We start from the raw sequence: 25027 nt of genomic DNA on the forward strand, positions 1-25027 counted from the left end.
CTTGGTGGAGGTGGGGTACTGTGTCTGATCAGGTTAGCAAAGAGCTGCTGACCTCGAAGGAACCACCCAACTGGGCACCCCCAGAAGGTGGGGTTTTTTTAAGGTTGTGTCCAAGTACCGTACTGTACACCTATATTGCTCTGTCTCCCTCTTTCTGTGCCTCTCTTCTTTTTGTCAATATTCCTTTTACCCACCCCCTCTCCTTTCTCTATTTTTCTTTTTTTTTCTTCTCACTTGGTCCTCCTTTCTTTCATCCCTTTTTTGCTCTTAAACCTTCTCACCCTTCTGGTCCTTTAACCCTTAGTCCACAGGCACGAGAACTTAAAGAGCAAGAGGAAGTGAAAGGAAAATTAGGGCAAGGAAACAGATAAAACAAATCACTCATGAGGAAGAATCAGCAGAAAACTCTAGGCAACATGAAGAACCAGTCCAGAACAACCCCGCCAAGGGACCATGAGGTAGCTACTGCAGATGATCCATCTATAAAGAAATGTTAGGAATGACAGAAAGGGAATTTAGAATACACATGTTGAAAACAATGAAAGAAATGATGGAAACAATGAAGGAAACTGCTAATAAAGTGGAAAATAACCAAAAGGAAATCCAAAAATAGAATCAAATAAGAGATGAACGATATGAAGAATATAAAAAGGATATAGCAGAGCTGAAGGAACTGAAACAGTCAATTAGGGAACTTAAAGATGCAATGGAAAGTATCAGCAACAGGTTAGACCATGCAAAAGAAAGAATTTCAGAGGTAGAAGACAAAGTTCTTGAGATAACTCAGATAGTTAAAGAGGCAGAAAAGAAGGGAGAGAAAGCAGAACGTTCACTGTCAGAATTATGGGAATTTATGAAGCGTTCCAACATACGAGTTATAGGAATCCCAGAAGGGGAAGAAGAATGCCCCAGAGGAATGGAAGCCATACTAGAGAATATTATAAAAGAAAATTTCCCAAATATCAACAAAGATTCTGACACACTGATTTCAGAGGGCTATCGGAACCCAGGTCGCCTCAACTCTAACCAAGCTTCTCCAAGACACATTGTGATGAACCTGTCCAAAGTCAAGACAAAAGAAAAGATTCTGCAAGCTGCCAGGAGTAAGCGCCAGTTGACCTACAGGGGTAAATCCGTCAGAGAGACCTCAGACTTCTCTAATGAAACTTTCCAAGCAAGAAGACAATGGTCATCTACCTTTAATCTACTTAAACAGAACAATTTCCAGCCCAGAATTCTGTACCCTGCTAAGCTAAGCTTCAAAATTGATGGAGAAATCAAATCATTTACGGATATACAAACATTGAGGAAATTCGCCACAACAAGACCAGCTCTACAGGAAATACTTCAACCTGTTCTGCACACTGACCACCACAATGGATCAGCAGCAAAGTAAGAACTCAGAAATTAAAGGACAGAACCAAACCTCCACACTGATGCAAAAGATAAAACTAAGCAATGGACTCTCACAAAATAAGACAATTAGAATACTACCACACTTATCAGTTATCTCAATAAATGTTAATGGCTTGAATTCCCCACTGAAGAGACATAGATTGGCTGACTGGATTAAAAAACACAAGCCATCCATTTGCTGTCTGCAAGAAACACACCTGGCTTCAAAAGACAAATTAAAGCTCCGAGTCAAGGGTTGGAAGACAATTTTTCAGGCAAATGGAACTCAGAACAAAAGATGAGTTGCAAACTTATTTTCAGATACATGTGGATTTAAAGCAACTAAAGTCAAAAAAGACATAGATGGTCACTTTATATTGGTCAAAGGAAAAATACAACAAGAAGATGTTTCAATTCTAAATATCTATGCACCCAATTTAAATGCTCCCAGATTCTTGAAACAGACCTTACTCAGTCTGAGCAATATGATATCTGATAATACTATAATAACAGGGGAGTTTAACACTCCTCTTACAGAGCTGGGCAGATCCTCTAAACAGAAATTAAACAAAGATTTAAGAGATTTAAATGAGACCCTAGAACAACTGTGCTTGATAGACGCATATAGAACACTCCACCCCAAAGATAAAAAATATACATTCTTCTCATCACCCCATGGAACATTCTCCAAAATTGATCATATCCTGGGACACAAAACAAGTATCAACAGAATCAAAAGAATTGAAATTTTACCTTGTATCTTCTCAGACCATAAGGCACTAAAAGTGAAACTCAACTCTAACAAAAACACTCGACCCCACACAAAGGCATGGAAATTAAACAATCTTCTGTTGAATAATAGATGGGTGCAGGAGGAAATAAAACAGGAAATCATTAACTTCCTTGAGCATAACAACAATGAAGACACAAGCTACCAAAACCTGTGGGATACTGCAAAAGCAGTTTTGAGAGGAAAATTCATCGCTTTAGATGCCTACATTCAAAAAGCAGAAAGAGAGCGCATGAACAATCTCGCAAGAGATCTTATGAAATTGGAAAAAGAAGAACAATCTAAGCCTAAACTCAGTAGAAGAAAAGAAATATCCAAAATCAAATCAGAGATCAATGAAATTGAAAACAAAAGAATCATTCAGAAAATTAATGAAACAAGGAGTTGGTTTATTTAAAAAATAAATAAAATAGATAAACCATTGGCTAGACTAACGAGGAATAGAAAAGTAAAATCTCTAGTAACCTCAATCCGAAATGATAAAGGGGAAATAACAACTAATCCCACAGAGATACAAGAGATCATCTCTGAATACTACCAGAAACTCTATGCCCAGAAATTTGACAATGTGAAGGAAATGGATAAATATTTGGAATCACACCCTCTCCCTAGACTCAGCCAGGAAGAAATAGAGCTCCTGAACAGACCAATTTCAAGCACTGAGATCAAAGAAACAATAAAAAATCTTCCAACCAAAAAATGCCCTGGTCCAGATGGCTTCACTCCAGAATTCTATCAAACCTTCAAGGAAGAGCTTATTCCTATACTGCAGAAATTATTCAAAAAAATTGAGGAAGAAGGAATCTTCCCCAACACATTGTATGAAGCAAACATCAACCTGATACCAAAACCAGGAAAAACCCAAACAAAAACGAGAATTTGAGACCAATCTCACTCATGAACATAGACGCAAAAACTCTCAACAAAATCCTAGCCAATAGATTACAGCTTATCATCAAAAAAGTCATTCGTCATGATCAAGTAGGCTTCATCCCAGGGATGCAAGGCTGGTTTAACATACGCAAGTCCATAAACATTATCCACCATATTAACAGAGGCAAAAATAAAGATCACATGATCCTCTCAATAGATGCAGAAAAAGCATTTGATAAAATCCAGCATCCTTTTCTAATTAGAACACTGAAGAGTATAGGCATAGGTGGCACATTTCTAAAACTGATTGAAGCTATCTATGACAAACCCACAGCCAATATTTTACTGAATGGAGTAAAACTGAAAGCTTTCCTCTTAGAACTGGAACCAGACAAGGTTGTCCTCTGTCACCTTTACTATTCAACATAGTGCTGGAAGTTCTAGCCAATACAATTAGGCAAGACAAGGAAATAAAGGGAATCCAAAAGGGAGCAGAGGAAGTCAAACTCTCCCTCTTTGCTGACGACATGATCTTATACTTAGAGAACCCCAAAGACTCAACCACAAGACTCCTAGAAGTCATCAAGAAATACAGTAATGTTTCAGGATATACAATCAATGTCCACAAGTCAGTAGCCTTTGTATACACCAATAACAGTCAAGATGAGAAGCTAATTAAGGACACAACTCCCTTCACCATAGTTTCAAAGAAAATGAAATACCTGGGAATATACCTAATGAAGGAGGTGAAGGACCTCTATAAAGAAAACTATGAAATCCTCAGAAAGGAAATAGCAGAGGATATTAACAAATGGAAGAACATACCATGCTCATGGATGGGAGGAATCAACATTGTTAAAATGTCTATACTTCCCAAAGCAATCTACCTATTCAATGCCATTCCTATCAAAATACCAACATCGTACTTTCAAGATTTGGAAAAAATGATTCTGCGTTTTGTATGGAACCGGAAAAAGCCCCGTATAGCTAAGGCAGTTCTTTGTAACCAAAATAAAGCTGGGGGCATTGGCATACCAGATTTTAGTCTGTACTACAAAGCCATAGTGGTCAAGACAGCATGGTACTGGCACAAAAACAGAGACATAGACACTTGGAATTGAATTGAAAACCAAGAAATGAAACTAACATCTTACAACCACCAAATCTTTGATAAACCAAACAAGAACATACCTTGGGGGAAAGACTCCCTATTCAATAAATGGTGTTGGGAGAACTGGATGTCTGCGTGTAAAAGACTGAAACTGGACCCACACCTTTCCCCACTCACAAAATTGATTCAAGATGGATAAAGGACTTAAATTTAAGGCATGAAACAATAAAAATCCTCAAAGAAAGCATAGGAAAAACACTGGAAGATATTGGCGTGGGGAAAGACTTCATGAAGAAGACTGCCATGGCAATTGCAACAACAACAAAAATAAACAAATGGGACTTCATGAAACTGAAAAGCTTCTGTACAACTAAGGAGACAATAACCAAAGCAAAGAGACAACCTACACAATGGGAAAGGATATTTGCATATTTTGAATCAGACAAAAGCTTGATAACTAGGATCTATAGAGAACTCAAATTAATCCACATGAAAAAAGCCAACAATCCCATATCAATGGGCAAGAGACATGAATAGAACTTTCTCTAAAGATGACAGACAAATGGCTAACAAACACATGAAAAAATGTTCATCGTCTCTATATATTAGAGAAATGCAAATCAAAACAACCCTGAAATATCATCTAACCCCAGTGAGAATGGCCCACATCACAAAATCTCAAAACTGCAGATCTTGGCATGGATGTGGAGAGAAGGGAACACTTTTACACTGCTGGTGGGACTGCAAACTACTACAACTTTTCTGGAAGGAAGTATGGAGAAACCTCAAAGCACTCAAGCTAGACCTCCCATTTGATCCTGCAATCCCATTACTGGGCATCTACCCAGAAGGAAAAAAATCCTTTTATCATAAGGACACTTGTACTAGACTATTTATTGCAGCGCCATTTACAATCGCCAAAATACGAGTCTAAATGCCCACCAACCCAGGAATGGATTAACAAGCTGTGGTATTTGTATACCATGGAATACTATTCAGCCATTAAAAAAAATGGAGACTTTACATCCTTCGTATTAACCTGGATGGAAGTGGAAGACATTATTCTTAGTAAAGCATCACAAGAATGGAGGAGCATGAATCCTATGTACTCAATTTTGATATGAGGTCAATTAATGACAATTAAGGTTATGGGGGGGGATAAGTAGAAAGAGGGACAGAGGGAGGGGGGTGGGGCCTTGGTGTGTGTCGCACTTTATGGGGGCAAGACATGATTGCAAGAGGGACTTTACCTAACAATTGCAATCAGTGTAACCTGGCTTATTGTACCCTCAGTGAATCCCCAACAATAAAAAATAATAATAATAACCAGGTCAGAGGAACTGCATGTGAGATTTAATTAGAAATGTGAATATTGGCTAATGAATTGTTTTTAAAAATACGCTCGGATTACTGGATTAATGGTATTGATTATACTCCTTCATTAGAAAATAAATAATCAAAAACAAAAAAATTGTCAAGAAATACTGGCCACTCATCCCCTTAGGGCAGGGCTTATATTTCCTTCAATAAATATTAACAACATACTTTAAAAAAAAAAATAAACTACAAAGAAGAAACTAGCATCTGCATTTGGGGGAATGAGCAAATGCATGTTGCTAAATCTTTTATAATGTCCTTGTATGCAGAGGTAATTCAAAACACTTTATTCTTCTTTATTCAGGTTTATGGTCTGAGAAATGAAGAATGGATTTTTCTTAGTGGGCAAGTTTAAGCTTAATGTATCTACCTTCATTAGTTCTCTATAGGTAGCCCTTATAGTAGAAGTTTCAATAGTAGAATGTACAGTGTGAAGGAACTGGATCTGAGGCCACCTTCTTTGTTCTCTAACAATCCAGGTCCTCGGAGTGGTACGTGACCCTTTGTCATCATAAGCAACAATATGACTTTTGGACAAAAAGAAAGAGCTTTATCCTAAAGATAAAATCTTATAACACAGTGGGAAAATTATTTGCTCTGAAATTGGGTTTTATTATGTTTTGTGTTATTCATAAAGGACAAAGAAGACCATGCTCAAGATTGAAAAAGAAAACATTTAAGGGGGCCTGGGCAGTTCTAACAGCACAAGTGAAATACAACACCTAACAGGATGTCTCTCTTCCCTTTGAACTTGAGGTATACCATGGACCCTAAGCTACTGAATTCTTTGGTTAGTTATGTGGTGCCAGACATTCAGTGGCACTTAATGAAGATAAGTTTCTACTTTGTGTTTTTAAAGGTAATAGTGAAGGAATTCTGCCTGATCGACTGAGTGTTTGATCAAAGTCACTATAAAGTTGGAGAAAATAAACACATTTTTCTTGGCTCTTAAAATATTTTCTATTTTTTATCATTGAATGACAATAAATCTTCAAATCCATAAGCAGAAGTATTTCCCCATTTTCACCTTAAAAATGAATATAAATATTTATTTGTCCATTTATTTTAGAAACTCGAACAAAAAGTAAAATTTACATATCAAGTGATTATATTTCATCAAATATTTCCTTCTTTCATAAGCAACACTTAGAATTTCCTACGTATTAGAAACAGTATCTTCTTTAGATTTTTTCCCTTTGATCAGTGAAACGTAAATGAAATCTGCTCTTTTTTAAGGATTCCCAGATTATCCAAATAAATAGATGTTTTCTTATACTTATATAGTCAAGGAGTACAGATCCATTCCTAGGAGATTACCATCCAACACTTTTGGAAATCTATTTAGTACAAAAGTGGCTAGCATAATTAAATAATACCAATTGTTCCTATCCTTTTTATTTGAAGTTTCTAAACAGGAAACCCTTGGAAATTGGATGTAACAAGAAGCTTAAGGTCCAGATCAAATGCAAACTCAATCTGTCTGGCTTCACAAAAGAATAGAAGGCCAAAGACGTCTATCTGGTAAAATGCTGCTCTATTGTTTTTGATACTTACATTGAAGAATTAACCAACTGTATTTCACCAAAAATTTTCTGTCTTCAAAAAGGTAACATTCTTAATCAAAGGAGGAGGTACACCTTGACCGATAAGAAATTTAAAGTGACTCCTTTCATTGATCTTTAGAATAGAATTTAGTGAATCACTCTTATGATCATGCCCTGATCACAGTAAAAATTAGAACACTTCCGTGATAGCAATTTCAAGTATCCTGCTGTCTTATTATCACTGCTTTTTCAATTTACTCCCCCTACTGCCACAACCACGACAATCCTGGGATTGTAATGCATTGATCCTACCAAAGTTACGTTTATCTCACGCTCATTTTCTCACTTCCTTTTCATCAAGTTTAAAACTCTTAGTCTCTCAGATAATCATTTCCTGCATCTTTCACTCTAACTCAACACTGGTTACACACAGCTCTCCACTTAATGGGCTTTCCACCCTGTTGCTATATGTGGTTGCTGAAAATGATAAAGATGTGCCAAAGGTTCTCACTTTAAAGTAATGCCTGTGAAATTCACATAGGCCTTTAATGGTGTGCCAAGCCATTTCCCTTTGCCACGCACCTAGATTAGTGGTTCTCAACCTTCCGAATGTCTCCTAATGCCGTGACCGTTTAATACAGTTCCTTATGTTGTGGTGACCCCCAACACAAAATTACTTTTGTTGCAACTTCATAACTATAATTTTGCTACTGTTACAATTGTAATGTAAATATCTGATATGCAGGATGTATTTTCATTGTTGCAAAGGGGTCATGACCCACCAGTTGAGAACCGCTGACCTACATAATTACATCATATCTTCTCTTATGTTTTCAAACTTTCCAAATGTTCTACATTTCTGATGTAGAAAATTTGATTCTCAGTGATGAATCAGAACATTCTGATTCTCAGTGATGACCTCACTGATTTCTATTTTATTAAGGAAAAAGTCAATCAGAAGTATACTTCAAAAATCTCCCACCACGACCTCTACCAGGTACCAGCATCTGAACTGAAGTACTCTGCTTTACTTACTGTTACTATGGATGAATTCTCCAAGGCCAAACCTTGTCTTTGTGCACTAGAACTCATTCCCTTAACAAATTCAGGCACAGGTCAGGGTGGTGGCTCATGCCTGGAATCCTAACCCTCTGGGAGGCCAAGCAGGAGAACTGCTTGAGCTCAGGAGTTCCAGACTAGCCTGAGTAAGAACAAGACCCTGTCTCTACTAAAATTAGAAAAAATCAGCCGAACATCATGGTGGGCACCTGTAGTTCCAGCTACTCATGTGACTGAGGTAGTCGGATCGCTTGAACCCAGGAGACTGAGGTTGCTGTGAGGGAGGCTGATGCCATGCAATGCTAGCCTGAGGCAATAGGGTGAGACTCTCTCTTGAAAAAAAATTGAGGATATTTCTATAGCAATTATCTCCTCTCTATAACAGCGTGAATTTTGCCTTTGTACTAGATCACTACTAGTATCACATAAATACGCTGTTATTACACAGTATTTTACTACTAGTATGCTATTTTCTATACTTGTTCAACCCCTCTCCTCCCTCCACCAGCTACTCCATTTATCTGCTCCTCTTTAGAGCATAATCCCTCAAAAGTGGAGTAGTATAGATGTGCAGTCTGCAATCCCTTTCCTCCAATTCTTTAAATAAACTCACTACTCCTTTATTTCCAAAGTCAGCAGTGGCCTACATGTTTCTGACTGTACTGGCCATGTCTTATTTTTGTGCGTGTGTGTGAGATAGTCCTTCTGCATCACTGGATGCAGTGTCCTGGGGTAAAGTGCCATGACATCATCCTAACTCACAACAACTTCAAACTTGGGCTCAGCAATCCCCCTGCCTCAACCTCTTAAGTAGCTGGCACTTCAGGCACCTGCCATCACATGTGGCTAATTTTTCTGTTTTTAGTAGAGACTAGTCTTTTTTGTGCTGAGGCTGGTCTTGAGCTCCTGATCTCAAGAGACCCACCCCCCCCTCGCCCTCCTAGAGTGCTGAGACACAGGCAGGAGCTGCTGCACAGGCGTAACCGTCACTTCTTATCTTTCTCTCCCCATCAGCTTTTGATGGAGCTGATAATGTGCTCTTGGGAAATTGCTCACCTCAATTGGATTCCAGAACAGCACACTGCAGCTGAAAATCAATCTCTCTTCATCTGCTTCCTCCTTATGATGTCATGATGTCGGAGCATCCCAAGCCTCAGTCTTTAAATCCCTTCTCTGCCTACAGTTGCTCCCCAGGTGGTCTCACCTGGGTTTATGGCGTTAAATACCATCTAGATGCTGATGATAACCATATTTATATTATTGGCTTTGATTTCTAACCTTAACTCAAAGTGCATATATGCAATTGCCTTCTCCCCGGCTCCACTTCGATGTCTATGAAATATTTTAAATCTAATGCATACAAAGCTAAACATCTGATCATCAGCTTATACCTACTTCTGCATCTTCCTGGTTTCAGTAACCGGCAAATCCTTCCTATCAGTGTCCAAATCCCAAACCCTGGAGTCATTTTTTACTCCATTTGCACCCAACCATCCTTTCTTATTCCCGATCTGATCTATTTGAAATAAGTCAGAATATGGCTTCTACTCACCACCTCTATCACCCATTTCTCTTCACCATTCTACTCAGACCTGCCTGCTCTTCTCCGAGCACTCCAGGACGGGTCCCCTCTCAGGAGTTTGGCCCTTACTGTTCCCATTCCTAGAATGCTCTTCCCTATGATGGTTTCACAGCCCATCATCAACTTCAGATCTTCATTCAAATGTTGTTTATGAGGGAAGCCACTTCTGATCACCCTTTATAAAATTACACACCTCTCGCAAAGCTGCAGGTGTTGGCGTGGATGTGGAGAGAAGGTAACACTTTCACACTGTTGGTGGGACTGCAAACTAATACAGCCTCTTTGAAAGGAAGTATGGAGAATCCTCAAAGATCTCAAAATAGACCTTCCATGGGATCCCACAATCCCATTACTAGGCACCTACCCAGAAGAAAAAAAAGCATTTTATCATAAGGACATTTGCACTAGATTGTTCATCACAGCTCAATTTATAATCGCCAAGATATGGAAATAACCTAAATGCCCATCAACTCAGGAATGGATTAATAAACTGTGGTATATGCATATCATGGACTACTATTCATCCATAAAAAATGATGGGACTTTACATCTTTTGTATTAACCTGGGTGGATTTGAAACCCATTCTTAGTAATGTATCACAAGAATGGAAAACTAAGTATCAATGTACACAATTCTAATATGAAGCCAGTAGACGATCTAATACATGCCCACATAACAGAAAAACTCAATTCAATTCGAGTTGAACGGAGGGGGAACAAAAGAAGAGGGGCAGGGGGGAATGGGTGTCTCCCAGTCAGTGGACACACCGTAAGGACTTATAGCACACCTCACGTGACACAACCACAGGAGGGACTCCGCCTAACAAATGCAAACATTATCACCTAGTTGTTTGTAACCTCACATTCATCTGAAATTAAGGAAAAGAAAAAAAATGTGTACACCTCTCTTCTCCCAGGATAGCCTGACATTTTCGATACTTAAACTTCATTAATACCTTATCAACTCCTAGCATACACCATGTTTGCTTTTTTTATTTTGCTTGGAATTTAACCACTAGACAATGTGGTCTAAAAGTACTTTCTGCGATGATACAAATGTTCTGTATCTGCACTGTCTAATGTGGTAGCTGCTAGCTACACAAGGCTATTGAGTGTTTGAAACACATCACTTAATTAAGTTCAAAATAAAATAACCACATATGACTAGTGCAGACCATTTTGCCAGAACAGTTTACATGAAAGCTGCCTGAGAACAGGGAGTTTTGGCTTGTTCAGACTGATGCATCCTAACTCCAGCACCTGTATCAGCCGGCACACAGCAGGTGCTCAGGGTATACCTGTGGATTCAATTAATCATTTTCTTTTCGTTCAGGCTTCATTTCCCTGGTTGAACATTGCCCAGGACATGATACTTGGATGAGGAAGGGAGTAAAGGTTTTAGTTCCCATTCACCCTGCAGCCCTTTGTGCAAAGCACAAACTATGCAAATTGTTAAGGTAACCGGGTTTTGCAGATTATCACCTGGTTGTTTAGAGTGAGCAATTTCCCCTCTGCTTTCTGACACCCCTGCCACTATCAATATGAAAAGAAAGGCGAGGATCCTGGGAGAGAGTCTTAGATATGAAGGTGTGTGCCTGTTTGTCTATTGTCATTGCTTTAATGACTAAGGAATTTAGGTTCCAATTTTTTTCAATCCTTTTACACACTTGAAACCCCATGTAGGCTGCCAACACTCAGCTGCAGAAGGCCAAATCAGAGAAGGAAAAAATAACAACAGCCTGGGAGGAAAGCCAACCAGAAAAAAAAAAAAAAATCTCACATAAACTCAAGCTCCTTAAACTCAATAATGATTAGCATGAGAGTATAAATCTCATCTCTCTATCAAGAAAGAAGTTCTACCGATTGCATATGGGGAAGATTTAACAGCATTGTATGTCTGAGATAAAAACAAATACTCTTTTTTTTATTATTATTAAGTCTTTTACCGAGTGCCCCGGACTTATTTCTGTGTGATCCTCCTTCCTTCCCCACTTTGTATTGCTCCTTTATTATTCTTTAGTGAAGTATCATGAAACATTCGGCACCCAGGTTTCGCTCTCTCAGTCTTTGCAGAGCAGCGCCCACGTCCTCACCCTCACCGTGGAGATATCTACACTCTCCATGCCCCATATGACTTTCCGGGAGAGAGGGAAGACTAGCAGAAGTAGCAGAGAAGAGAAAGACCGTGTCTCTTTGTTTTCACTGTCAATTCCTGACACAAATGTAGTCACAAAATATATTCTCCCAGATCTGAAGATTCTACCAGATCTTTCATAAATTTGACTGTTTGTTTTTTTAATGCTTTAGTTTCTTCATCTAAAATGGGGATTATAGTAATATTGCTTATCTTACAGTACTATGATAGTGAACGTGCTTACTCTAGATCACAAGCACTTGGTGAATGTTTGCAGCTTTAGCTATTCTACAATTTTAAACTATTGTATGAGTTGGTCCAAATACTTCACTTTCCAAATTAGGACTGAAGATGTTAATTATTTAAACAGATACTTTAGGTGTCTTAATAAAGGGCTTGAAAGCAGCTCCTCCTTTTCTCTGCTCATGTTTCTTGCAATACACTCTCCAAATGCTCATCACTTCCCCTTATTCTTTGCCATTCTGTTCTTGATTGTCACATAGGAGTAAAATGAGTAACCAGAGCTGGAAGAATTAGAGGCAGCAAGTGTGGCTTTGGTTGTCAGGAAGCACTTATTTTGCTCTTCACGTTTTTTCTTCATCTACATGGGAGTCATCCAATTGATCAGTTGGATGTGCTTTCCCCATGGTGGGGGATCCACTCATCCAAAACTCTGGCAGGCTTTTTGATGTTAGCATCTCTGTCCTGTGTGTTCTATGAGGAAGGTGGCTCTAGGGCTGAACCTAGATAGAGAGACAGGGCCAGTGTAGGAGTCTTCAATTTCTAGTTGATAAAATCTCCAAAACTTTGGTGGTCTTTTCTATTGGGATCAAGAGCCGATTGCAACTGACCTTCCCCTGGCCAACAAAGCTGCACACCACCACCACAAGGAGCTAGGGCCTGGGCTTCCTAAACAGAATCAGAAGCCAGGCTCACCAACATCCTTGGGCTATAACCCACCCAGCACTTACTAGCTATTAAGTCTGGTACTCAATGATTTACTCTTGAAGTGCCTGCAGTGGTGTCCTCCCGATTGCTGATCTCATTTTGCATCCCAGTGCCAAATAGTTCCCCAGGGACTGCTGAGTAAAACAACAGGAAAAGTTCCAATAACCATCACGATCCTTAATAAAATGCAGCTCTTAAAGTAGACGACCTTCCTGGAACCATCCCAAGTAGCTTGACACTCCCGTTTTCTTTAGGCACTTCATGCGCCTGTCAGTTACTGAAATTAGCTACATTTAATAAATGATTCCCTCTGCTGGTTACTTGGCCAATAAAGTCATTTTAGGGACTGGCCTTATTTAGACAATTACCCTAAAACAGGAAGGAAATATTGTGTATAAGGACAGTGCTGTGGGGAGAAATCTTTGACTAAAAATAACAACATCTGAGAAAACTGTTTACAGCAGATCCAGAAAACTGCAAATAAATGAACAGAGCTGGCAACTCATTCTGAATCTGAGATAAGCAATTCTAAATGAGACAGCTGGATTTTATATGGTGCAGAAATATGTGCTATGAAACCCAAATCAGAGATACTTGCCAAAATTTTCTATACTGCTGGAGCTAAGTAAAATTGACCGAATACACTAATCCCAGGGACACAACCTTGGCCTAACTGTCTGATCTCTCTGGGCTTACCCTTGTCTTTTCATCACTAGTTCCACCTATATTTTATCTTTTCATTTTCTATCTTCGTTAAAAGTTCACGTCCTGATGCTATCAACGATAAATACCTTGGGGCTCAAAAATAAGTATTTCTTATGTTATGCTTCTAGTGAATTTCTCTTGCAGTTTTTTTAAATCTGCTTTTGACAAGGTAACCGATCACAATGGATGTGGTATAATTTCAACCACAAATAGAAGGACTTCTTTAGTTTTATTCTTGGTTTTTATCATGATCAGCACGAGGTCTTTTTCTCTCTGCATGAAGATCTTTGAAATGTTTATGCTTACTGAATTAAGTTTGTTGTATGTCCCACATACTATTAGCATGTATTATCTATATGTGATTGGCTAGCCAGATGGACCCCCTCTTTTACAGAGGTCTGGGAGGGCAATTTCATTCCACGCACAGATCACCATAACTCTCCCAAACTGTCCAAAAAAGATGTCCCAAACTCTACTACTCAGGCATTGAAGTTTTGTTAACAGATGCTCATTATTTGAGTTTTCATCTGTAAGCTAGTTTGAAGCATTTACAAATCACACAACTATACCCTATTATGTATTAAGACACAGATCTAGAACCGTTTACTCGGGTGTATAAGAGAAACTAATGCTTTAAACTTGTTATAATCCAAAGCAGTTATGAGCCACAGGGAAATGTTAAGACTATATAATATACAGCATTAGTTGCGCGCTTGCTAAATGTCAGTCTTTAGGTTAAGATGTTTTAAACGGGCTGTGGCATTTAATTCTCACAAACCTATGAGATAGACAGTCTGATTTGCATATGAGACCTCTTGAAAGGTAAAGTAAGTTGTCCAGGGTCACATAATTAGAAAAGTGGCAGAGCCAAGTGCTGGACCTAGAAAGTTACACTGCAGAGCCTGCCTTTTGAACCACCTCCTAATACTGCTTAGCGGGCTGGTTGCCTGCCTGCCTTCCTCCCTCCCTCCCTCCTTCCCTTCCTCCCACCTTCCCTTCCTCCCACCCTTCTTTCCTTCCTTCCCCTCTTTTTCATAGAAACAAACATGTAACAATAGGGACGTCTGCTATGAAAATATCTGAAATATGCAACCATGACCACAACTTTCACATAAAAGAAAAAAATCGATAGATTGACATATTAGACCTTGAATACATTTTTAAATAAGTCATTTAATTTTTTAAAAGAGAAAAATCATTCAATAAATCAAGTCAATAAATATCTTTGGAGCCTGGACAATAGCTGATGTGGTGTTTAAGCCTCTGGGCACACACAGTAGCTCCAAATGGCATAGCTTTAGCAAAGAGAGATTGGAGAAAGTGATGGAGAATGTCTGCAAGGGGGTTTGGGGGGCAGGTGCAGTAGTGAGGAAAGGTTACCTGAGAAGGTGACATGAGAGCTGAGAAAATAGCTGGGTTAACACTGAAGGAACAGAGTTCCAGACAGAAGGATATCTATACATAAGCATGATCTATTGGAGAAATGGCAAGATTTTCCAGGCTGCAGAATAGTGAACAAAGGGAGGGTGGAGGAGGCCAGGGTAGGGTGGAGAACGGACAGAGACCACGTGTGGTAAAAAGTGTGTACTGGATTGCAGTTGCAGGAAAAGAATATTCAACAGAGAAGTGGTCTGCCACAGATGGTCAACAGGTTTGGTAAAATGATTTCTGAAATAGGTGGATTTTCCAGTTTATAGAAAAATTGTACGAAGGCAGAGAAAAAAGGAAAGCAACAGGGAATAAAGACCTATTTGTAGATTGTATTATTAAATATGGCTAAACATAAGTCACTCCTGAGTAAAGTTTGAACATTACAAAAACATGTGGTAATCAAAGCAGAGAGATACAAAATTCACATTTCATAATCCTTGTTATTTCCCTTTCACTTCCATCATTAACATAAATATCTCTTTTCCACTCTAATCCAAGCGTTTTGGGAGGCTAAGCTCAGAGGATTGCTTGAGACCAGGAGGAGTTCAAAACTAGATTGGGCAGCATAGTGAGACTTTGTCTCTACAAAAAACAAATTAAAAATTAGCCAGGCTCGTTGGTGTGTCCCTGTGGTCCTAGCTACTTGGGAGGCTAAAGTAGAAGGATCACTTGAGCTCAGGAGTTTAACATTACAGTGAATCATGATCAGGCCATTGTACTCCAGCCTGGATGATAGAGCAAGACCTGGTCTCCAAACATAAACAAATAAACAAACAAACAAACAAACAAATAAATAAAGGGATATTTCAGGCCAGAAAGAACAATAATTGTCTGAGCTAAAAGCAAAATCACAGTAAGATAACCCATTATGTAAAATTTCTTCTAACAGTGTTTTTGTTTTGTTTTGTTTTGTTTTTGAGGGCTGGGTTTGAACCCGCCACCTCCGGCATATGGGGCCAGTGCCCTACTCCTTTCAGCCACAAGTACCACCCTCTAACAGTGTTTTTTGTTTAACTTGTGCCTTCTTGGGATTCTACTCACGCCTGTAATCCCAGCACTCTGGGAGGCCGAGGACTGCCTGAGCTCACAAGCTCAGCTGAGCTAGAGCAAGACTCCATCTCTAAAAATAGCTGATTATTGTGATGGGTGCCGGTAGTCCCAGCTACTATAGAGGCAGAGGCAAGAGAATCACTTGAGTCCAGGAGTGTGAGGTTGCTGTGAGCTATGATACCACAGCACTCTACCCAGGGCAATGAAGTGAGACTCTGTCTCTAAATAAATAAATAAATAAATTTTAAAAAATCACTGGAAATCTGGAAGAAAATATAAAATGGAAATCTAAGGTATAATTTCTATGACCTTTGGCTAGAAGTGTTAAATATCTCAAAGGGTAAAATATTATATTTCATCAAATCTAAGATGCTGTCAATGGTAGCATGAAAAAATTGTGACCATTATTTTATGTAGCACTGTGAAAATTATTAATATGGCTGATCTCACAATGAAATGCCATCAAATGTAGAGACATAGGGTATCAGACATATCAAAATGTGAAAACATGCACCTTAATATTAATAAAATACAGCACACACTTCAATGGCAGTTGCAGTGCTCTGGCATCCTCCTTTGGGGCACACTCTGCTTACGTATTTTCTTTTCATGAGCAATGTTGATCTGAGGTCGGTTATGCTGCCGTTACAGTAATTTTGCTTTCTAAGTTAAACAACAGTCATTCTAGCCTAAGGATTGTTTGGTGTCATGAGTAAATAAACACTGGAATTTAGTATCTGAATGGTCATGTGGAACTACATATAAGGAAACAGGCAATAGAGGGAGACAATGAATGAAGGGTAACCGTGAAATATGGAGCATTTATTTACTTGAAGAAATCTTTTGGTTTTCATTGGAAATAAAAATAAAACCATTCCCAAATTTTAAGATTTCTTATTTTTACATGCTACCATTTTTCCTTCTTACCTTGCTGTTAAATATATATGTTAACTGTATGCTATAAATTCTTAAGAGTTTTACAAACCTACTCCCCCTGTTTTTGCAGGGGGCCATGTAGTTGCTTGAGAACATAAAAGAGAGACACATTGGCTTGTAGGAATTTTGAGCCAAAGAGTAAGTTCCTCTTCGGTTCGTCTGCAGAATGTACCATGAAAAATGAGGAGCGTGGTCTAAAAATGACCACTTCCTTAAGTTGACCTCATTTTCATAGACTGGGTATGCACCATGGACTTATCAGTGTAGTGGGCCTAGTTCCCCATGTTGACGACCTCAACATGTTGACCAGTTTCTTACAGTCCCTTAGGTGGTCACCTTACAGAGATCCTAGTGTATATGTGCTTCAGAAATGAAGCTTATACACTCATTATTAGCAGATGACGTAGACAACATCGCCTCATATATTCAAAACAGCTTGCTTCTTGGCACTTATCTCTTGATTGAAACAGTGCATAAGTCTATTTTTGGAGGATTGACTAATCAAAGAATCTTCACATTTCCCCAAGAATAACTCACGGTATGTATGAATTCATTTTCACAGGTATCTTCCCCTAAACAATGCTTTTTACTTGTCATATACTAGTGTAGGGGATAGGAAAAATGAGAGGATTACTAAAAAGGAATAAGACTTTCTATCAAAGGTAATTCAAGATGCTAAGGTACGTTATTTGATCCCCCCCTCCCCAACTATTAGCTAATCTTTACTTGTCAAAATAACAGTTGTATATTTGCTGAGGGGAATGGTTTCTATCTCAAGGACTGTAAAATGTTTATTAAAAGAATGTATTTTATATGTTTATAAACAGAATATATTTTTTATCAGACACAGCTATCATTTGGCAATGCCTTTTGCATTATTCCAAAGAAAGAAACATTCTTATTCACACGATAAAAGCAATTTGCACATATGAATTCAGTCTGACACCAATGAAAGCAGAGAATGTTTATATGTGTTGAAAGGGAGAAAAATACATTTTGCAGCAAAATGATTTTGAACTAAAGAACCCTTTTAAAAACCTTAACAACACTGTAAAGCCAGGGGGTGCTGCAATATGGCGAATCAATTTTATTGTTTGAACATGGCACTTAATTGTCATGACAACCTTCTTCAACTGTAACCCGAAGACAATTAGATCTGAATCAGAGTCTTTAGAAAGATAACTTGATAACTCTAAGGTAGATTTTGATGTTGGGTTTAAAGCAGGTCACAAAGTTATTTATTCCTTTCAGATTGGGCTTTACCCCAATCCTTAATTGAAAGAACAGCGTAGTTTCTACATAAGTAATTCAGATCATTTATTTAAAACTTTAGCAAAACCAGTTCAAATATTTTTGTTGTAGTTTCACAGCAGAGAATATTTCACACATAAAAGAATCAGAGAAGAGAGGAAGGAAACATATGACTAGCTAAGAATCAATTTTAATTTTAAATCACCTCTATAAATGGACTGTCATAGCACCAACCTTTTACTTGTTTTAATCAGGTAGCTGATTCGCTGTTTAAAAACAAACAAAACCCTAGCTGTTCTTACTTGATTTCTTTTTTCCTTTTAGAGATAGAAAATAAAATTATTTTAAAAGATTGATTCAATGTGCTAAGAAAACATAATTTTAGCATCTCTGATGGAGTAGTATCCTCAAAAATAATCTCTAAAATAATCATCAAATTTTCTGGTTGGAGCAGAGATGAGTTTTGCCAGAATTGTAAAACACTGAGATAAGCATTTAGTTTTGTACCTTCTACCCACTTTTTCCTTTACATTTTAGCCCATTTCTAACTTCATTTTAGGGCCCTTCCCAAATGGAGAAGGACACTTGATGTAAGTCAGTGAAAGCCCAATATTAACTGCTTGCCCAGAACTTTCAGACCAAAACAATAGAAATGCATCTGCCAGGGAGCTAGAAAGCAAACAGCGAGACCCAGGGGTGAGATATTCGTAGAATAATGCTTGTGCTGTTCAGCAATTCTAGCTTCTACCCAGTTAATGTGACAACATCTCTAGAAAATATAGGTGGCAAATTCAGGTCTATATGAGATGATATACACAGTTGCCCCGATGCCAGACTTCGTCCTTTTTCATTAAAGCACCACAAGACTATTCAGTGTCTACCATACACTGGGAGTGAAAGGACTTAGGCACCAATATGGCCACTGCAGCGTGCATCTGAATTTTCTATACTCATGCATTTTATAAAACATCTTCTCTTCTTTTTAAGAGGAAAAATCCAGTAAATGCCATATGGAATTTTACCTAAACATAAGCTCAGGATAAGCAATTTGGATTTAACCCCAGTTATTTTAGATAGTAAAATAAGTTAGTTTTCTCATCTATGAGATATATGCGGTGTTTCATTAGACAAACAGTCTTTTTTTTGGAGACAGAGTCTCACTCTGTCACTCTGGGTAGAGAGCCATGGCATCATAGTTCACAACAACCTTAAACCCTTGGTCTCAATGATGCCTCAGCTTCCTGAGTAGCTGGGACTACAAGCACCTACCACAACGCCTGGCTATTTTTAGAGATGGGGTCCCACTCTTGCTCAGGCTGGTTTCCACCTCCTGAGCTCAAGCCATCCACATGCCTCAGGCTTCCAGAGTGCTAGGGCTACAGACATGATCCACCGCACTCGGTCCCTATAGATAAACTTATTCTAGGATAAAAAGCAATGAAGAGTTTCCCCTCAAACAGATAAATGAATAAAACATACTGAAGATTATATTGCACTGTCCCAAAGCTAAAAGTGAGAGAACTCCTATCTCTTCCAACTATGACCAGAAGAAATTATGCTACTACTACTCTCTTTTTTTTTTTTTTTTTTTTAACTGTTGGGGATTCATTGAGGGTACAGGGAACCAGATTACACTAACTGCATTTGTTAGGTAAAGTCCCTCTTATAATTGTGTCTTGCCTCTAAGAGGTATGTCACACACCGTGACTCCCACCGCCTCCCTCCTTCCCGCTCTCCGTTCTCTTGTTCCTCCACCTTCCACCAGGTACTAAGTCATCAATTGTTCTCACATCAGAATTGAGTACATTGGATTCTTGCTTCTCTATTCTTGTGAGGCTTTATTAAGAAGAATGTGTTTCATCTCCATCTAGGCTAATATAAAAGATGTAAAGTCTCCATCTTTTTTCAGTGGCTGAATAATATTCCATGGTACACATATACCACAGCTTGTTAATCCATTCCTGGGCTGGTGGGCAGTTAGGCTGCTTCTATTCTACTTTCTAAGACATCTGAGATTTGAAATTGATTTGGCAAAAAATGAACAAACAAGTGAACCCAAGGATTAATCCCTTATAGATAGGTCTCAGAATTGAACTTGTTACAACCTGTCCCCTTGGCAAGGTGAAAAAGACCCCAACAAACCTTCCTTTCTCCTGAAGGAGATTCCTGGATTTAGCTGCAAGAAACACCTTTTATAGACTTGTCTTTGCTCTCCATGTGTTTTGGTTTATCTCAATTGGTTGAATAAACTTTTTTCTTTATTTAAACTAAACTATTCACCAGTCTTGACCTAAATAGTTTATCTGCAGTGAAAAGACTGACTTCCTTTTGAGTGGAGTTCCATAAAGATGGAGAAAAAGAGTCATAAAGATATTTGATATGAAAAATCACATTTCTATTCAATTTTACCAAAATTGTGAATAATTTTGATTTGTTTTTCTTTGTGGAGTTGCTTGTTAATGTGTTTTTAATAGACAACAAGGCACCAAGAACCCTGGGTAAATAATAGATGTTAAAAATAGCTACTACCTAACAATGTTACTGGAACAATTAGAATGCAGAAAACTCTCTCTCATGAGAAGCCAACTAAAAACAAAGGTTGGCATGATGCTGTTTCTTTGTTTTTTTGTTTTTTGTTTTTTCAGTTAATACGGCAAATTCGCTCCAAATTCATCTCTCCCACTTAAAACTATTTGGATTGTTTTGGTGATGTTTGCCTTTGAACACCCCCTGAAGTATATAATTGTGGGGCCTATTCTTTGTGTAATTTTACTTTTTTCTTCTTTTTTTCAATAGGCATTTATAGTGCCAGCATAGATTTATGTGTGGACTATATATATGCCTTGTTTTCACACTCAAAGAGCAAGGGAACTATTTCTAAACAAAGCTTCTTTCTAGCCACATTCCATTAGGTTATGTAATTCAAATGCATTATAATTCAACATTCATTTCTTCATTTGGTGTGTAGCTGCTAAGGAACACAGCCCAAATGTTCCTTTTTGCAATACTACAGAAGGCCAGCAGAGATCAGGAGGGTTGCCCTGGATGTGTACACAGCCTCAGAGCAAGTGGAATTACACTTCTGTGTTTAAATGTGTTTAAATGTAACATTATTGACAAATAGCGGTTTTTACCCTATGTACACTGGCATGAAAACAGTGACTTAGGTAATCATTGCAAAAAAGCCCAGTAGCTTTTCTAGGCCTGTGACCCCTCTTCAGTGATTCAGCATATTTTAAACAGAAGATCTATCACTTCTGCCTCTAAATGGAAAACAGGTCTCCTGAAAAGCATAAAGTTTCTGAAAGGTCCTGCTCTGTCCACCAAAAGAAACAATTTAACTTTGCTTTTCCTAAAGGCCAGCATCTACAGAGACGTGAATCTGACAGAGCAATAAACACCATCTGAATCATTTTCAAATGTCTCACCCAAGTTAACAGGACGCATATAAAAAGTGCAGTCTATCTTTAACCATCTATCCAGAGGTTATGATATCATAGCATTTTATAAAGTCCTGAAAGAGATACTTACATTTTGCTGTCACTTTGTACCCCCCTAGAGGAGGGGTGTGGCCTTCTAATGCATCAAATCCAGCAGACACTAGAACCATGTCTGGATCAAACTCTTTGGCCACAGGGTTCACGATGGTCCTGTGCAGTAAAAAGGCAGCCAGTCACACATGGGAATGGCAAATACCTTTAGAAATTGTTCAGTGAAAACGACTTGGCACAACCTCAAGAACTCCCCAAGAATAAAGAAAACAGGAAAAGAAAACACTATTCTAATGGATCAAAAATTTATCATTTCCTTAATCCTGAATCACCCTTACTTTAACATCCCAATTCAAGACTTTCTTCTTTCATCTTTTCTCTAGAATGCTTTGCAGGTACATTCTAAAGCCTGTCATGTTACACACACATCTGTGGCTGTTTTATCCCACTGCCTATGAAAAAAACTGCTTCTTCCAAGGGAGTGACTAATGTTTTACAGAGGAAAGTCGAAGCTTTAGTGAAAAAGTTAGTGAGAACTTGGTGTAAATTTGAACTATAAATTTCTTTGGGGAAAAAGTTTGCTTTCCCAACTTAAAAAAAAAATTAAATATTTGTCGTGGTAGGGGGTGACTCTTGCAGAGGAAAAATACAAAATTCCCTTAATAGAATCCAGACTATAATGTTAAATGAGACCAAAGTTAGACACACCAGGAAGGAGGCGGCCCCATCCATGACAGCACCCCCTGCTGGTGCCACCAAGACGCTTCACTCTTCAGCCTTTGTGGGGCTGCCTAAACCCTATCTCAAAAGTGCTGGTTTGGAAAGAGAATGAATTTTGGAAGCAAGTGGGCTTTATGAAATTAAAAAAAAAATTTTAACATAGGCTTCTAGACCAGTATGCCATCATAAAAACTCAAATTTCAAAGACTATTTAGTGAAATGGGGAAACTGCATTGAATTTATTGAATTTAAATTGCATTTAATAATTTAAAAAGCATCAAGGTCTCTATTGCGTGCTTGGGAGAAATAACTAAAACAAATATTAGACAGTTATCCTTGAGTAGGCACATAACTTGTGTTTTTAAGTTGTTTATGTTTGTAAATTTCCCAGATTTTCTTCAGTAATCATATAATTTTATATTTAAAAAAATTTAATGGTGTGCATCCTAAACAAAAAGTTGCAGGTTATAAAATGAAAATAATTTAATTGAAACTTAGAGACATAAATTAACAAAATATTTTCTCTAATGATATCACTACCATCATAAAAGTTCCAGCCTTCTATCTCCTAAATGCATATGTAAGTAACTTCCAAAGTAGTATTTCCAACAATTGGAAAACCATGTAAATCTGAATTAACTCATCAGTGAAACTAAGTGCAAACCTAACTTTATTTACCATGAAAAATTTCATTATTCTTTTTCTTCTGTCTTTAAGAAATTAAGAATGTCTACTGTCTTTATGTTATCAAAGAGATATATAGACTCTATCCCTTTTCTATAATACCAACTCTTCCATTGTAATTTTTATAAAAAATATCCCATATAATCATTTCTCTATTTTTCACATGGGTGAAACAGCCATTTGTTATATGTTGGAATATCTTTTTAATTGTTATTAATCATACAAACACCCTTAATGAACAAATAATGCATTTATAAAAATCAGTAAGTAGATGGATGAACAAGGTTGTTCATGAAATCATACGTATCATAGTAATTCATTTCCATCTCCCTTCCCTTTATTGGAAGGTCACTTTTCTTCTTTTTTTCAAGTTAATCTCTACCTAATTTTACCCAACCTTGAAGGCATCTCACTTACTATCTTCTCCTTTAAAGTTTTTCTTTACACATAGATATTGAATATATTATATATTCACATATTTCCAGCAGAGAAAGGGACAAGAAAAGAGACAAAGATTGCCAACATTACTTAAGAATATAGAAACATAGAGATGATTTACAGATTGTAAGTGCCTACAAAGAAGCCACAAAAAGCAAGCTGATTTTTCTCTCTTTTTCTGGAGAAGCTGACTGACCTAACAGGAAATACCCAGAGAGTCTGACAGTTGTGTGTCACTCAGGCCCACAGTCTGCTTGTTTTCCAATATTCCCATAATGAATCTCATAGTGAATCACCAGTCAAAAGTCCCACTCAGTCACACCTTTTTTTTTCAGCATTCCTTTTTCAAATATGATGGATTGTCTCTGAAGAAAGATTCTAGTGTTAAAGATAACAAAACTAACCTAAAAACTAATAAATAAAAGGAAATAAACTTAGAAAACCAAAGAAAATGCAGGGAAGAGACCATAAGTTCAAATATTAGGATTTCTTTAAAGACATAAGATAGTACATGTATAAAATGAGAAAAGGGTGCTACTAAAAAAGAAAAAAACTACAAACATAAAAAATGCATTAAACTGTAAAGTAAAGCTGAAGCTCTCTCAGAAAGTACAACAAAGAACAGAGACCTGGAAAATTGGGAACAGTGGATCCGAAATTTAGAGAACTTATATAGGAGAATCAATATCTGAGGCAAAGTCTAGGGTAGTTATTTTATTTAATTTTATTTTATTTGAGACAGAGTCTCACTCTGTCACAAGCACCTGTCACAAGACCCAACTTGTTTTTTTCTATTTTAGTACAGAAGGAGGTCTCCCTCTTGCTTAAGCTGGTCATAAACTCTTAAGCTCACGTGATCCACCTGCCTGGGCCTCTCAGAGGGTTGGCACTACAAGCATCACCACTGTACCCTGCCATAAGGGAATTTTTTTAAAATTTAGAATTCCATATCCATCTAAACTGCTGATCAAAACCGAAAGAGAATAGAGTTTCAGACTTTCAAATCTTAAAAAAAACTGAATCTCTCACAAATATTCTCATAGGAAGGTATTGGATAATACACTCCATCAAAATGAAGACATAAACCAAAAAAATATAAAGAGATACACAAACCTTTCTTGCACAAAACATTTTTATAAATTCCCATTTTTCCCAAAAGTTTTAAAAATTTTATTCTAACTTTAGATCAAAATAATAGAAATTTGCTCTGTCATGGGAAATTTGATGTGGAAGAGAATAGATTTTTATTCCAATGCCAATATTCTTTAAATAAATACATCTTACCCAGTTACAGGGGGAAATAGATCTCTGTATGCTGAATACCTCTGAATATATAGAATCCTTGCTTCCATGTGAAGCAAAGAGCACATTTGTTATGTAGGTCATTCCTGAATTCATAAACATGTAGGTTTTACAATTTCATGAAGGTTTTTAACATTCTCCATCTTGCAGGACTAATCCTATATATTTGAATTCACTCTAAGAAAATAAGAAAAAGATAAAAATTT

General features: G+C 37.7%; 1 protein-coding gene across 7 annotated transcripts in view; it reads right to left on the bottom strand.

The window, feature by feature from the left end:
- HDAC9 (histone deacetylase 9) overlaps nucleotides 1-25027 on the bottom strand; it is a 1013994-nt gene that overhangs the window by 110399 nt on the left and 878568 nt on the right. For all 7 annotated transcript variants that reach the window (XM_053609475.1, XM_053609477.1, XM_053609481.1 and 4 more), the window contains one exon: nucleotides 21718-21836. In XM_053609475.1, the coding sequence (XP_053465450.1) occupies nucleotides 21718-21836 (119 nt within the window). The remainder of the gene's footprint in view (nucleotides 1-21717; nucleotides 21837-25027) is intronic.

This window comes from Nycticebus coucang, chromosome 11 (assembly GCF_027406575.1).
Source record: "Nycticebus coucang isolate mNycCou1 chromosome 11, mNycCou1.pri, whole genome shotgun sequence".
In the NCBI taxonomy this organism is placed as follows: domain Eukaryota; kingdom Metazoa; phylum Chordata; class Mammalia; order Primates; family Lorisidae; genus Nycticebus; species Nycticebus coucang.